Source organism: Muntiacus reevesi, chromosome 9 (assembly GCF_963930625.1).
Source record: "Muntiacus reevesi chromosome 9, mMunRee1.1, whole genome shotgun sequence".
NCBI classification, from domain to species: Eukaryota; Metazoa; Chordata; class Mammalia; order Artiodactyla; family Cervidae; genus Muntiacus; species Muntiacus reevesi.
Genome location: NC_089257.1, coordinates 59,827,753 through 59,842,878, shown reverse-complemented (window position 1 = coordinate 59,842,878; position 15,126 = coordinate 59,827,753). Strand labels below are relative to the sequence as shown.

The 15,126-nt window shown below is 50.6% G+C and overlaps 1 protein-coding gene across 2 annotated transcripts in view; it reads left to right on the top strand.

The window, feature by feature from the left end:
• SORL1 (sortilin related receptor 1) overlaps positions 1-15,126 on the top strand; it is a 157,249-nt gene that overhangs the window by 16,264 nt on the left and 125,859 nt on the right. For both annotated transcript variants that reach the window (XM_065944636.1, XM_065944635.1), the window contains exons 2-3: positions 1,831-1,947; positions 8,901-9,026. In XM_065944636.1, coding sequence (XP_065800708.1) covers positions 1,858-1,947; positions 8,901-9,026 — 216 coding nt within the window. In that variant the 5' untranslated portion in view covers positions 1,831-1,857. The remainder of the gene's footprint in view (positions 1-1,830; positions 1,948-8,900; positions 9,027-15,126) is intronic.

Genomic DNA, 15,126 nt, shown 5'->3' with positions numbered 1-15,126 from the left:
GTGCCCGAGACAAGCCATGGTTGAAGGGGCTGGTGGAATAGGCTTCTCCCAGGCGTTGCTCCTGCTCCGGATTTTGGGGGCTTTGTCCTGAACGTTCACACCAGCTCTCAGAATTTTTGTAAGTATGGTCATCCGTTGGCTGTTCCCACCCAAAAGGGGTGAAATGGTGTGCCAGAATGCCAGCCCTTGAACTGTCCATCAGTGACGGGTGAAATGGGAAAAATAAGAGGAATGGAGTTAGCTTTCCATAAAGCAAAGCCTCTCATAAAAAACTGTTTGGTTCTGAGAGTCTGTCTGTCCTCAGTTTTCAGTGTTAAAACATCCTTGCTTTGAACCATGACGGTGCTTCTAGATGGTAGCTGTATTGCTTGGGTGGCCATGTAACAGGTGAGTCCCAGGAGCTCAGTGGGGTGAATGCATTTTCTGATTATGTGAAGTTCAAGATGAGCAGAGGAACTTCCCCTTGGGGATTCGGGCTCCTTCTGTCCTGTGGCCCCATTCTTCTCTGGCACTCTGGGGTCCTGAATGCATTCTGCGGGTAGGGAGAGAAAATGGGGCTGTGTGGGTGCCATGCCCCATCGTAAGCCCTGGGCAGCAATCTGCTGTGTCCTCAGGAGATCCAGAGACCAGCCAGCCATGCCCTTGGCACAGTGGCTGTTTGTTTTGTCCTTACCTGGCCAAATAGAGGTGGCCGACCAGCCCTCTGCTGGCCTGCCTAGTTCATCTGCATTTTACTGGTTTACAAGATCCAGAAGCCTGAAACTACTGTTTGTAATAAGCCAAAGGTCATTTCTGTGGAGTACTGGAAGATATTTCCTTACTTGGAATACTTCATAACTGAGTAAATAAAGCTGGTGTTTTTCCTTTGCTGTTCCTTGTTGCAAACTAAGGATAAGCAACATCACCTGTAGGGCAGAGAGAAGCAGTCTGGGCAGGGGTTGGCAAGCATGTGGTCTTTCTGGCTTGTGCCCCTTCTTTAAATGAGGAAGGTGCGTCAGTGTTTTGGTTTCAAATCTGACCAGTGCATGTCCCATGTGTGGAGTAAGGATGAGAGGAATTAGCGGTTGATTTCACAAAGGACCAAATAACCCGAGTAATTAGTTATGCCAATGAGAGCCTGAGAAGATGATTTTTTTTTTTTTGCAATCTGGCTAATACCAAATAGCAGAGGACTAGTGTTTCTTCTTTGGGAAGTGAATCTGGTGGAATCAGCAGAGGGGGAAATACAGGCCATCCTGGCCCCATGCTCCAGGCGTAAGCATCTTAGGCATTTCTGAATTACAGTTGTGGCGAGAGTCTTGCTTTATTATTATTTTTCCTTTTCTTTATTGGCCATGCCATATGGCTTGCTGGATCTTAGATCCCTGACCAGGGATTGAATCTGTACCCCTTGCTGTGGAAGCATGGAGTCTGAACCGTTATTTCTTTTATTTATTTGTTTAATCACTAGGTCATATCCAGCTCTTTGTGACCCTGTGGCCTGCAGCACGCCAGGCTTCCCTGTCCTCTGCCATCTTCTGGAGTTTGCTCAAACTCATGTCCTTTGAGCCTGTGATGCCATCCAACCATCTTGTCCTCTGTCATTCCCTTCTCCTTCTGCCTTCCACCTTTCCCAGCATCAGGGTCTTTTCCAGTGAGCTGGCCCTTTGCATCAGGTGGCCAAAGTACTGAAGCTTCAGCTTTAGCATCGGTCCTTCCAATGAATATTCAGGGTTGATTTCCTTTAGGAGTGACTGTTTGGACCACTAGGGAAGTCCTGAGAGTCTTAGAAAGGTGATGGCCGTCACTCATTCTGGGTCCTAATTCCTGTGTTGGTTTGATCTCTTTCAGGTTAGTCTCAATGATTCCCACAATCAGATGGTGGTCCACTGGGCTGGCGAGAAGAGCAACGTCATCGTGGCCTTGGCCCGGGACAGCCTGGCACTGGCGAAGCCCAAGAGCAGTGACGTGAGTATTGTTGTTGCTCTGGCTGTCCCTCTGAGGTGCCAGGGCGCTTGTTTCTCCTCCACTGGGGTTATTATCATGCCAGGCAAAATGTCGAGTAGCCGAGGAATCTGGAAAATCCTATGTAACCCTTATTTGTGAACACAGGGTGCTGCACTGATGGTTGCAGTGAAACCCATGAGATGTGTGATGACTTTTGTGCAATGGTGGGGTGTGCTCGGGGCTTCCACGGTGGTTCAGCAGTAGAGTCTGCCTGCCTGTGCAGGAGACCTGGGTGTGATCCCTTGGTGGGGAGATCTGGAGAAGGAGATGGCAGCCACTCCAGTATTCTTGCCTGGAGAATCCCATGCACAGAGGAGCCTGGGGGCTACAGTCCACAGGGTCACAAAGAGTCAAATACGACTTAGCAACTGAACAACAAAAACAGCAAGGGTGTGATCTGGATTATGCATCTGCTCAGCTGAATGCCAGAAGTGTGTTCCTGGGCAAAGCTGCCCGTCGGCAACCGAGCCTGATGGAATCGAATTGGTCTTTCCATGTGCTGACTTCTGCTAACTCGTTACAGTTGAACGAGTCCTTCAATCTGAATTGCTCATCCTCTTAATTTCCACAGTTGGCTCTTTAGGACATTTAATCGTCTAGGTGCTTTGAAGACTTTAGACCAAGGATCACACACTCAAAGACCTGTGATGGGGCCACGTAGGTAAGGGGCAGGGGTGAAGCTGCCCCCAGGTTTACACCACTCTTTACCTCTGAGAGGAAGAAGGGTCTCTCCCGTTATTCTTGAAGTCTGCAGCCTTCTGGGACGTTATTTCATTCTCCCACTTTCTGTAGAGATGCAGCTTCAAGAAACATTCTCCTGTATCGATTTGAACATGGTATGTGGTGAGGATGCTTGCTTCTTGGTCTCAGTTTACGAGAGACCCTGGAACGTGGGAGGGACTTTGAGCTTCTGGGCTGCTGTTCTCAGCTCTCAGCTCTGGTTGCTGTGTGGCTGGATCTGATTTTTCGAGAGAAATTCAGAGGTGAGGATTTTTTTTTTCCAGAGGTGGGGATTTTTACGAGAAACTGCTGAGTCTTACAACTTGGCAGCTGACGTATAGTTTTTATAAACCCTGTGTGGGCCAAGTAAAACATATATGAGGACCAGAGTGAACCCTTGGGTCCCCAGTGTGTAGCCCCTGCTCCAGACACCCCCCACCACTTGTGGGGAAGAGAAACAGGGCCTGCCTCAGGTCAGGGTCTGACATGGTCACAGGATGAGGCTGTGGACAGAAAATCCCACTGAGGAGCTTGGGTCACTCTGCACTCAGGCCAGAGAAAAACCCCTGAAGAACTTGCTAGCCCTGTCCCATCAGCCCGGTGGACACGTTTGTAATTCTGGAGCCTGGATTTGGTCTCTGTGAGGCCCCTCACTCTGTGTCCGCCATCTGGGTTTGTCATGCTCCAAGGTTGGGACCAGAGGTCCCCAGGGACTGTTTTCTAGTGGGTCAAATAGGGGCAGCCACCGGTGGAGAGGGCAGACGAAGGACTGGCCATAATGATGTGTAACTTGGCTCAGGGTGGGTGCCCAAGAGTGGTAGTGGGAAACCACTGCAGCTGACAGCCAGTCTGGGTGCAGTGATGTGGGGCAGGGCTAAGCTTGTTCGGGGCTGTGAGGTTGGCTCAGTTATAGATTCGATCAGGGTTGGCAGGCACAGATGGCCGCGTATCGATGACGGTTGGCCCGAGAGAGTTTTAGCCCGCTGTGTTCAGCACTGTCACTGTCTAGCGGCATCTCTTTTAAGCACAGGCGGCAGCTCTCTGCCCTACTGTGTTGAGAAATCCTCCTTAGGGTATTTATCTTAAGATTCTTTGTCCAGATGGTATTTCTGTTAAGATAGGTGAAGACCTACGTACGTTTCTACTGTTTTGCTGGACAAACAGCAGCCCAGAGGCATTCAGTGGTTTGCATGGGGTCCCTCAGCACGTGTGTGGGAGGGTTGGGGCTATGACCCGGTCGTGTACTCGGCGTGTGAGAATGTAATGTTGCCAGGGTGACCAGCATTGCCTTTAGCACTGAAAGGCCTGCATCCTGGAACCCTTCTCAGTCTTGGATGGATCAGGAAGAATGGTCACCCTACATATATTGCCAATCTATCCAAACCTAATGGAGAAGGAAACGTCAACCCACTCAGTGTCCTTGCCTGGGAAATCCCACGGACAGAAGGAGCCTCAAGGGCTACAGTCCATGGGGTTGCGAAAGAGTCGGACATGACTTCGTGTCAACATCCGAACCGGTTTCTCACTCTGCCTAAATATTTGGGTGATTCTTACTAAGGACCGATTGAACATTTGAAACAAGAGCCTATTCTGGAACGAAGTATACGCTAAGATTAAGTTGGAAGGAGACTTCATGTTTGGAGATAATAAAGCAGGATGGCAGAGATTTCTCTCGTTAGCATATCAGCTGCGGTAAAGAATTGGCAGATGAAACTCAGATGGTCTGATGTGAAAAGTTAATTCAAAAATAAATTCTGACTCAGAGGCAGGAGTAGGTGGTGCCAGAGTAGTAACGATCTAAATTTTCTCTGAAGACTGGAAGCGTGGTTCCCAGGGCCCCGTCAGCATCCGGAAGGTGAAGGACGTATACAGATCAGGAGCTGTGCACGTGTTGGAGAATGGCCAACTCATACATACTCAGTGTGTAATAAAGGGATGATCTGGAAGTTGAAATCCCAGAAGATTTGCTTTTAAGCAGAAAAAAACAAAATAATATCCTGGTGAACTTGTGGCCAGTGATTCCGTGAAGCATGGCTCCTGCAGGACCCTTCTTTTCCTTTGATAAGTCTGGAGATGAAAGAAAACCATAGGTGTTTTTCTCGATCGTCCTTGCCTCTCATTTCTGCATTCTCCTGACCTATTTTACCAAGTACCCAGTTGCCACATAATTTGACCAAAGAAGTTTCCAGAGATATTGTCCACTAGGAGATCGGAATCACCCAGCGCAGGCATCAGGAATGGTGGGGATCACTGCCCTCGTACCCAGAGTTGTGTGGCATTGCGGTTGCTGCCCCTGGGGACTGGCCGGGGAGCAGGGCCTGCACTTGCCGACGGTGCAGAACTTGGAGCCTGTGTGAGCCGGTGTCTGGCTGAGCCCCGGCTCTGAGAACTGAGCGCGTGGGTTTGAATCCTGGCTCTCCCATTCATCAGCTGTCTGACCTTCAGCCAAACCCTTCACTTCCCCTTGGTTTTCTCATCCATCAATGAGAAATCTTGTGATTTCGTCCTTGTGAAATCTTGCTCCCCAAAGGGTGGTATGCTGATCGGCAGCACAGGGATTTTCTGGAGGGTGGTGAGAAATGCAGAATCTCAATTCTCACCCTGGGACTTCCTGAATCTGAGGTTTGCATTTTGACCTGGGTCCTGTGGGGTGATTTGTAGGCATGTTTGAGAAGAACTGGTGTGAAGTACTTAGAACGGCACCAGACAGGGAGGTGTTTTCTGGACGTTTTCCTCTCCTTCACTTTTCCAGTCTTCTCTTCCCCCGCCTCCTTCTCTTTATTATATAGTTTTGATGTACAGGAGAAATAATTTTAAAATGTTTACCTCAAAGGACCATTTATAGGTAAGACTGATCTAACTAGCAACTTTTGGCAGTTTAGAAACTAGTTATGGAATTAAGAGATACAGACTACTATATATAAAGCCACAAAGGTATATTGTCCAGCACACGTAAATGTAGCCATTATTTTGTAATACCTTTACTTGGAATATAATCTATAAAAATATGGAATCACTATGTTGTCCACCTGAAACTAGTATAATCTGTAGATCAGCTATACTTCAACTGGAAGAGAAGAAGCCCCTCCTCGCTTTAATTCTTAGGGAGTTGTGTCCCCTCAAGGCCAGAGGATGAATTAGGGCAGAAACCTGTGTCTGGATCCAAAACGAACTGCAGAAGCACAAGGTGACTCAGCCTCGGCAGTTTGCGCTACAACACCTGGAGCTCATTGTGGGCAGTGAGCCGGGCAGCAGCCTAGGGCTGCCACGAGAAGACCCCCTGACCCAGAATGTACCAGCGGGGGTGCAGTGTGGATGCTCTGAGGCCGTCAGCCTGCTTGGTCTTCTTATCCAAACAACTGGCAGAGGTCCTTCCAGGGTCCTTCTCCTGGGAGGAAGGCAGATAGATGTGCATGGCCCCGAGCTTGCATTTACCCTATTGATTCATTGATCAAATAGGAATGAGAATTGTGAGGATAGGATCAAAATACCAAATTGGAATTGTTTAGCCTGGAGAAAGGAAGGTTGATGAGCAGTTTGAGAGCAGGCATAGCAAGGACCCTCACATTCCCAATTGTAACTTCTGTTTGGTATAAGCCCAAAGGGATAGGGTTTGCTTACAGACTAGAATGTGAAGGAGGGGCTTTTTGATTGGGGAGGGTGGTTGCACCTCCACCACCAGAAGGAGGTGTGTTGGGGAATCCAGGGAAGGCCCTGTGTTTTGTTCAAGGTGGTGTTTCTCCCTCCATCCAGCATTCTTTCCACTGCCTGGGCTGTAGCTTTGGTGCTTTTCTTCCTCTTGAGCAGAGAGACAGAGGAGGATGTCCCCCCAGAAGGCTGACTTGTGAGCGTGGAAAGTCAGCAGGGCTTGGGCTGGGAGGAACCTGTCCTGGTTTTGTCACTTTCAAGCACCTTGACCTTGGACTTGTGGCTCATTTCTCGGAGTCTTAGATTCTGTTATCTCTTATATAAGGAAGTAGTCGTTCATTCGGTCACTTAAGGATCCATTCGTTTCACTCTTGTTCATTTATGGAGCACATGTATTTACTCATGCTGTGGTTTATAATGACACTTATTTATTCCAGAAATCTTCCCTGAGCACCTGCTATGTTCCAGGTCCAGGGAGGACAGGAAAGAGACTCATTCAACAGGGTTCTTAAGATGCAGAGCGATGATGTATACAAAAGAGTGTGCATACGTGCATGCTCAGTCACTTCAGGCATGGCTGACTCTTTGCAGCCCCATGAACTGTAGACTGTCAGGCTCCTCTGTGCATGGGATTCTCCAGGAATAATACTGGAGTGGGTTGTCATGCCCTCCTCCAGGCGATCTTCTTGACCCAGGGATCAAATCCGCGTCCCCTTTGTCTCTTGCATTGCAGGTGGATTCTTTACCCACTGAACCACCTAGGAAGCCCATACAAAAGAGTATTGTTACTGAAAAATGCTGTCCTGATATGAACTTATTATTATACTGGTGTCTCTGAGAAGGTGACTCGGAGTGGAATTTCCATTTAGGGGATGCTGAGGCTAGAAGGGGCTTGAGCTCCCTTTTGGAGAAGCCGTGAGTTTGCTCCTTGTGACTTTGAGTGTCACAAGGGACCCTTCTTTCTGTTCTTGGCCTGGAGGGTGCAAGTGAGAAGGTACCACTTTCTTCCAACCTCTCAGGTGATCTGTGAGCTCTCAGGCTGCTGACTTTCGGAAGCTTTTTTGGCAGCAGCCCGTTACTGTGTGTTCAGTAGCTGGGATCATGTGCTGTGTTTAAGTGTGTGTGTTTGTAACAGGGATTCTTCAGATACTGGCAGAGACACTTTCTGTGCTCTTCCAGTCTTGACATCTGATAAATATTAACGACCCACGTGTGCGCTCACTTTTCTTCGCACAAACCTCGTGTGGTTCATTGTTCACTGGGGGCATTGTTCGCAAGCAGTGACGTGTTCACATGCCCGCGGTGTGAAGGGCCGTGTCTTTGTATGCCTGGTATCCAGCATAGCACCTGGCTCACGAGAAGCCCTTGGAACGTGTTGCTGCTGAAGTCAATCAGGTTCATCCCGAGTTCTCATGCCTTCCTGGGCCTCACCTGTCCTTTATCTTTAATGCTTTCCCCAGTTCTAAGTCAGTGTTGTTAGCATTATCCTCATCTGTCAGGCTCCTTTTTAACCCAATGATTATATTAATTTCTCAGTGAATGGGGTAGGGAAGTCTAGCGTCAGAATATCTGGCAGAATCCATTTCTTCCACCCGTGTCTGGAGGTGGGGCGGCTATCAGATTTCTGGCTTTAGAGGCATGCAGCCCGGGTCAGGATGCCACACTGCTACTTACTTTGTGACTTCGGCAAGTGACTCCTCTCACCAGCCCCTGTTGCCCTGTCTGTAAGATGGTTTGAATAATTGCGGTTGTTGTGGAGGGTGGGGGCGAGAGCTCTCTGAGCTCATCGTGTGAAGAGGGTGGCGCATGAGCTACCCTTCTGCTTCATAAGCTGTGGTTACCGGGGAGCCGGAAACGTGGAAGCAGCAGAGAAATAGATACCATTGGCACCTGCACAGACCTGGTTGCTATTCCCCTAAGCTCAGAATCAGTCCCCTGCGTTACCGGGTTAGAAGACACGGGTGCTGGAGGTGGGGTTCTGGGACCCTGGATGCAGCCTCCATGCATGTTTAGTCACTTAGCACTGCCCTCTTTTCTTTTTTTTTTAAATCTCTGGGGCTACTCTGTGAAAACCAAGAGGTTTTTTTTTTTTTTTTTGAAATCTTCTGGAATGCTGTAAGGACAGAACTTCCCAGCAGAGGGACGAGAATTAGATTACCTTTTGGGGACATTTCAACAGATGGCAAAACAAATTCTCAATCCCTTCCCCTCAGTCAACCACATTCTCCGGTCTGGGCCTCTGGATGTAATTTGTTAAAACGCTCAGCCTGGCTGTGGTAAGGAGCTTATCATGGTTGCTGTCCACACGTCTCCCCTCCAGGGAATCGTTGTGACCTCAGAAAAGAGGCCACCAGCTTGGGGACAGACGCAGAGGTCTTCTGCTTCTTCTCTGTGGGTTGTCTTCACATCTGTGATTTCATGGCATCGGGGACCCATCAGGACCCGCATGCAGGATGCTGGGGGGCGTGTTTGCAAGCGGAGACAGAGCCACCCTTTTGCCACATCTCTCACTGATCCTTTTCTTCCTTCTCGCCACTTTCTTCCAGGTGTACGTGTCCTACGACTACGGAAGGTCGTTCAAGAGAATCTCAGAGAAGCTGAACTTCGGTGAGGGGAACAGCAGTGAAGCTGTGATTGCCCAGTTCTACCACAGCCCTGCAGACAACAAGCGTGTAAGGATGTCACCCCTTGTGACTGTGTGGGGCTGCCTTTGGGCGCCAGGGCTCAGCTAGAGGCCGGCTGGGAGATGGGGCTCTTGGGGCATCTTTGCAGCGTGACTGAGGACTGTTCTGCTCACCTGGGAGTCGGTGACAGAATGTCACTCTCAGGGCGGGACCGTGCATAATCAAGCAGTCGGGGTTCCTGGCCAGGCAGGATTTCTAGACAAACAATGGCAGGTTAAAGCACAGAAAATCTGCCAGCTGCCAAATAAATTGCCTGACTCATAGGTGGCAAAACCCCGGATCCACCGGGGCTTGCACTGAGGTCTAATCTAGGTCTTCCAGGGCGGCTGCCAAAGTCTTGGTTTTATGGGCATCACTAGTGTGTGTGCACACGTGTGTTTGTGTATGTGCACTGCCTTCCCGCCAACCTGTACTGGGTCTGGAAAGGAAAACCAGGGCAGCTGATACTGCCGGTGCTCCTGATTTGTTTTCCCAGCTGGCTGGCTCGGGGCTGTGGTCCTACAGTGGTAGCTGGGCAATTTGGTTTGGAGGAAGCCTTGACTTGAGATTGCTTTGGGCCCCAGGAAGGAAGGGGAGTGTGTGCAGGAGTTAGGGAGCCTTCTGGTTAGGTAGCTTTAGCTCTCAGACTTGTCTGTGGCAGCTTTCTTCCCCGCTCTAGTGATCCCCCACTCATTCTCAGGATAGGATGGCTGGCTGCTTCAAAGGATGCTGAAAAACTAGCCCCTTAGCTGCAAAAGTTCAGGAGTGGGTAGCTGCTGCTCTTGGCTCATCCAGGAAGGAAGGAGAGTGAGAAATCCACAGGGTCCTCTGACCTGGTCCCCCGCCCCCCTCCCCCGACCCCCTCCGGCCTCCCCCTCAGTGCTGGCTTCTCAGGTTGCCTGTGGTCTGTGAGCTGGGGCTGTATTCAAAATATTTAGCCACTGGAAGGGCACTGACCAATCAGAACAGACTGGATCTGAAGGGAGCTGGGTCCTGAAGGCCACCCTGCTGAGCCAGGCATTAACCTTTCAGTTGCTGGATTGTGGGCAGGTCCTGGGGAAGGGGCCAGGCCACTGGGACTTTAGACAGGGCCTCTCATGGGTTTAAATGGGCTGTTTACTAACAGAAGCAATTGTGTTTTTGTTTATTTAATTTCTCTTTTAAATTGAAATTGAATTTTAGTCAATTTACAGTGTTTGTTTTGCCAGTCTCAACTGCACAGCAAGAAGCAATTGTGTTTTTATTTTAATTTAATTATTTTATTTAAAAAATTGAAGTATAGTTGATTTACAGTGTTGTGTTAATCTCTGCTGTATAGCAGGAAGCAATTTTTTTTTTAAAGATTTTTTTGATGTGGATCATTTTTAAAGTCTTTGATGAATTTGGTTGTAATATTGCTTCTGTTTTCTGTTTTGGTTTCTTGGCTACGAGGCATGTGGGGTCTTAACTCCCTGACCAGGGATCAAACCCACAACCCCTGCCCTGGAAGTGTGGAGTCTTAACCATTGGACCTCCAAGGAAGTCACAGCAGTTGTTTTGTTTTTTAAAACAACTTGAATAGTTGTTACTGGTACCCACTAGTTGATATCAGCCTTGTCTGCTGATCCTTGCGTTGCAGGCAGATTCTTTACCATCTTAGCCACCCAGGGAAGCCCTCTGCCTGATGATCTCAAAGTTGAGGGGCAGTTAGGACAGATGCCCCTCTAACATGACTCCAAGATGACAGAGCAACCTGGAGAAAAGCACATAAAGGTGTTGAAGGGAGTTGGCTGTGTGGTCAGGACGGCAGGCTTTCTGTGCCCTGCCCCCACTGCATTGGGGTCAGGCAGGCCAGGGGTTGCAGATTCCCAGCACCTCGAGTGATTGAGGAGCCCTGCCCCAGGCTCCAGCTCCCTTCCCTGGCTGCATCTCCTGTGGATCCATCTGTGCGCACACCCCCCAACCCCCGCCCGCCTCTCAAGAATCATTCAACACTTGGAATAATAATCTCTTTGAGAGATTGTATGTATCTAGTATTGGTATTACTATTATTACTACACACTGTCCCAGAGTTGTTTTTGTTTAGTTACTAAATCGTGTCTCTTTGCGACCCCATGGACTGTAGCCCACCAGGCTCCTCTATCCATGGAACTCTCCAGGCAAGAAGACTGGAGTGGCTTGCCATTTCCTTCTTGAGGGGATCTTCCTGACCCAGGGATTGAACCCAGGTCTCCCACATTGCAGGCAGATGCTTTACCATCTGAGCCACCAGGGAAGCCGTGTCCCCAAAATTAAACTCTTGCCGAAGTTGTGGCCTTGAAGCTGCCTGGTGGTCCCCGTAGCGTCTCTGTCTTCAGCCCCGTCTCGTCCCCTCCTCACCTCCACCGCAGGGCAGCTGTCTGTGAGCAGGCTCTCTCCCTTCCTGCTTGTCTCAGGTTGTGGTGAGTAACTGCTAAGTCCGCCCATTGGATGAGTCAGAAGACAGGAATGATTGTGGGCCTGCGGGTGGGGTGTCAGGGTTAGTGCGGGAAGAGGATCTGGGGCCTTTGGAGCAGAAGAAGGAGCAGGGCCGGAGCCAGGGCGTTGGGTCAAGGCGGGAGCTGAGCCGGGGGTTGGTTGCAGTGAAGGAGCTCCAGGGGCTGCGGGAGAGGTGCGAGCAGTGGGCCTGCGACCTCAGAGCTGTCCCCGAAGGGCAGGGCTGCTTAGCCTTCCCGGGGCTGAGCTGGGGATGGTTTGGAGTTGGTGCGGAGGGCTGCCTCCTGGAGGACTTGTTGGCGGTTAGACTGTGGCCCAGAGCTGGCTCAGTGAGGTTAGGCCCGGGTTTCCTGATTGCCCAGAGGAGACTGTTACCCCTCCTCAGACCTCTCAGGGAGGAAGTGACTCTGTGCTGATGACTTCACTCACTTTTGCCTTTGTGCCTTGGAAGGCAGATCGCCCCCGCCAGACCTGCCCCTTCCTGAGAAACATCCCCCAGGTCTAAATGCTTTGCTCCCCCCACCCCCCAGCCCCCAAAAGGTGCTAGGTCCTGGCAAGTCACCTGTGCACAAATGTTTTCACCGTGGCTGCCACGGAGGGCAATTGAAGATAGTTGAAATGACTGTTAACAGCTGCTAGGAAAGGTCAAGATGTCATGAAAAAGTCTGGAGGGGCGTGGCCTGCAGAAGGGGAAGGGTGGTGCTGCTTCAGGCAAATGGAGCGGCTGTGGGTCATGTGAGAGTTTGGGTCTATTTTCAAACCGGCCCGCCGTCCCACTTCCTTCTTCGTGGTCCCGTGTGCTGACGCCTGGACCAGTGTGTGGCTCTGACCACCTGGCAGTTCCACCAGCTTCTTGAGGAACCCGAGAGCAGTCAGCGGTGTCCAGACGTGTCTGGGCTCATTTAAGGTCACTGGGTGTGCAGTCAGGTTGCTCAGCCTCCACTGATGCAAGAGCAGGTCCTGTCTTTACCCAGAGGGTGGTCCTGGGGGAGATGGTGAACCACGCTCTCTCTTTCCCTGGGTTCCTACCTCCTGGGGGTCTGTCCCTTCACTGCCTCCTCTGACTGTGCTCTTGGTTTCTCCACTCAGAACCAGAGAGAGTCACTTGTGATGACACAGAGATGAATTCTGTACTGTCTTTTGTTTTCTTTCTGGAGGTCTTTGTATTTTAGGAGGGAATGTAGCTTTAAGCTAAAGGATGAAGCACCTCTGGAACGTTAAGTGATTGCAGACAGACTCGGAGGTGAGGATGGTCCTGAAGTTGCCCAGCCCAGAAAGCCCTTACCTAGTAGGTCAGCTCTGCTGGCCGGTCCATGGGGTCACCCGAGCAGACCTGACGGCCTGGCAGTCCCAGGACTGAAAGCGGAGCAGGATGTTCTGTGCACACATGATAAGGTTACTTTGTAGTAGGAGGCACAAGTGCCTAAGGGCAGAATGGAAGCTGCCGGTCACTAGAGCTGGGGATCGAGTGAGGTTGGACCAGAGACGTGAAGGCTTCTCGGGTGCGTGGGATTAGGCTTGGAGCCTCAGAGATGGGCACAATTTCTGTAGCTGGAGCAGGGCTGGTGGGAGCTTTAGGGGAGGAGAAGGGCACGGGCAGAGGCTTCAGGGTGCCAAATGTGGTTTCTCTGCAGGTGGGGAGGGGAGAGTTTGGACTGGATGGCTTCGTGATGTCATTGGGGCCCCATCTGAAGAGGTAGGAGCTTGCCTTCTGCCTGGAAGACTACAGGGAGCCATGGAAGGGTCCGAAGTGGGGAGTTACTGTGAATACTGTCTCTTAGGAACATGTGTCTGCTGACAGCTGAAGGATGGTCTGGAAGGGCAAGAGTAGAGAAGGGTAGCAAGGGGCCGGTGGCTAGCCTAGGCATGAAGTTGCCCAGTCATCCGACCAAACCTAGGATCACCCTCTTAAGTGTCTCACTCCCTGCTGGTTCTGGAAGCCAGGAGGATGAATAAAACCCAGTGCTGACCCCCAGTTTCCTTGGAGTGTCTAGTAGGGCCGCAGGCCACTCTAGGAGCCCTGGGAAGAGAAAGGAAGGCACTCGTTCTGAAAAACATTTTAGAGGAAAACATAAGAGGGTAGGTGACTGATTGAAAGTGAGGGCCAGAGGGAGGTGATGGAAAAGAAGCCTCATGTGAGTGGTGGGACTGGGGAAGGTGTCACGTGGACAGGACTTGGGGTGTGTGGAGGGAGAAGTGGGTTTTGGGGGGAAGGTGGCAAAGAATTCAGTTTTGGACAGAGTAGAGTATTTGGCACATCCAGATGGAGGTGCTGAGAAGGTACAAGAAGGACCTGAAATAGACTGTCTTGGGAGATGTCAGGGTGGAGGCGGGGGTTTGAGGGTCTTGGAAAGCGTGCTCTTGGAGGCAGTGGCGGAAGCTTTGTGGGAGGATGAACCACAAACCAAGGTTGCACCCGAGGATGGAGGAGTCAAGGAGGTCACCCAAGGGTAAGGAGCTGAAGAAGACAGAGGAGCTGGTGAGAGAGAAGCAGAGACAGATGGGCAGGGGTGGGGTGTGGAGCGTTGATGAGACAGTGTCCCGGAGGCAAGAGGGTTTCCAGGGGAGCCTGAGGAGTGGATTAAGAGAGGAGGCACGTCACTACCTAGCAGTCCAGGCTGAGACCTATGGGTTCAATTTGGGAAGTCTGCCTTTTAAAAAAATTTATTTATTTTTAATTGAAGGATAATTGCTTTACAGTATTGTATTGGGTTCTACCATGCATCAACATGAATTAACCATGGAGAGATATATATATGTCCGGGCTTCCCTGGTGGCTCAGTGGTAAAGAAGCGGCCTGCAATATAGGAGCCGCAGGTTCGATTCCTGGGTTGGGAAGATCCCCTGGAGGAGGGCATGGCAACCCACTCCGCTGTTCTTGCCTAGAGAATCCCATGGACAGAGGAGCCTGGCGGGCTGCAGTTGCGAAGAGTCAGAAACAACTGAAGCGACTTAGCACAGACGCACGCATACATATATCCCCTCTCTCTCGAACCACTCTCCCACCTTCCTCCCCACCCCACCCCTCTGGGTTGTTGCAGAGCCTCGGTTTGAGCTCCGAGTCCTACGGCAGATTTCCATTGGCTGTCTGTTTTACCTGTGGTAGCGCACCTGTGTCCTTGCTACTCTGTCCATTCGTCTCACCTTCTTCTTCTGCCCCCGTCCGCTGTGTCCATAGGTCTGTTCTCTATGTCTGTCTCCACTGCTGCCCTGACAATAGGCTTACTGCTGCCATCTTTCTAGATTCCATATACTATTAGTATACGATGTTGGTTTTTCTTTTTCTGACATCCTTCTCTCTGTATGACAGGCTCTAGGTTGTTGGAAGGAGAGTGGTGAGGATTGATGAGCCAGCCGGACACTGATGTGTGTGTTGCTGCCTCCTAGTCACCTTGGGGGGCTGACCTCTTTCCGCATCCGTGTCCTCCTTAGTAAGAGAGGAGATAACACTCTCACAGCTTGGAGGTGCTGTGGGCGCTCCGGGGGTGAAAGGAGGCAAGGTGTGTGAACATTCAGCCCATTTTCTGGTACAGACCCAGTGCCCTTGACAAACTGGAGCTGTTATCATGAACATCGTGACCGGGCGTGTGACTTCCAGTTCTTTAGATGTGAAACTGCAAGCAGCCACCCGACGAGTGCTTCTGGAGAAAACTTT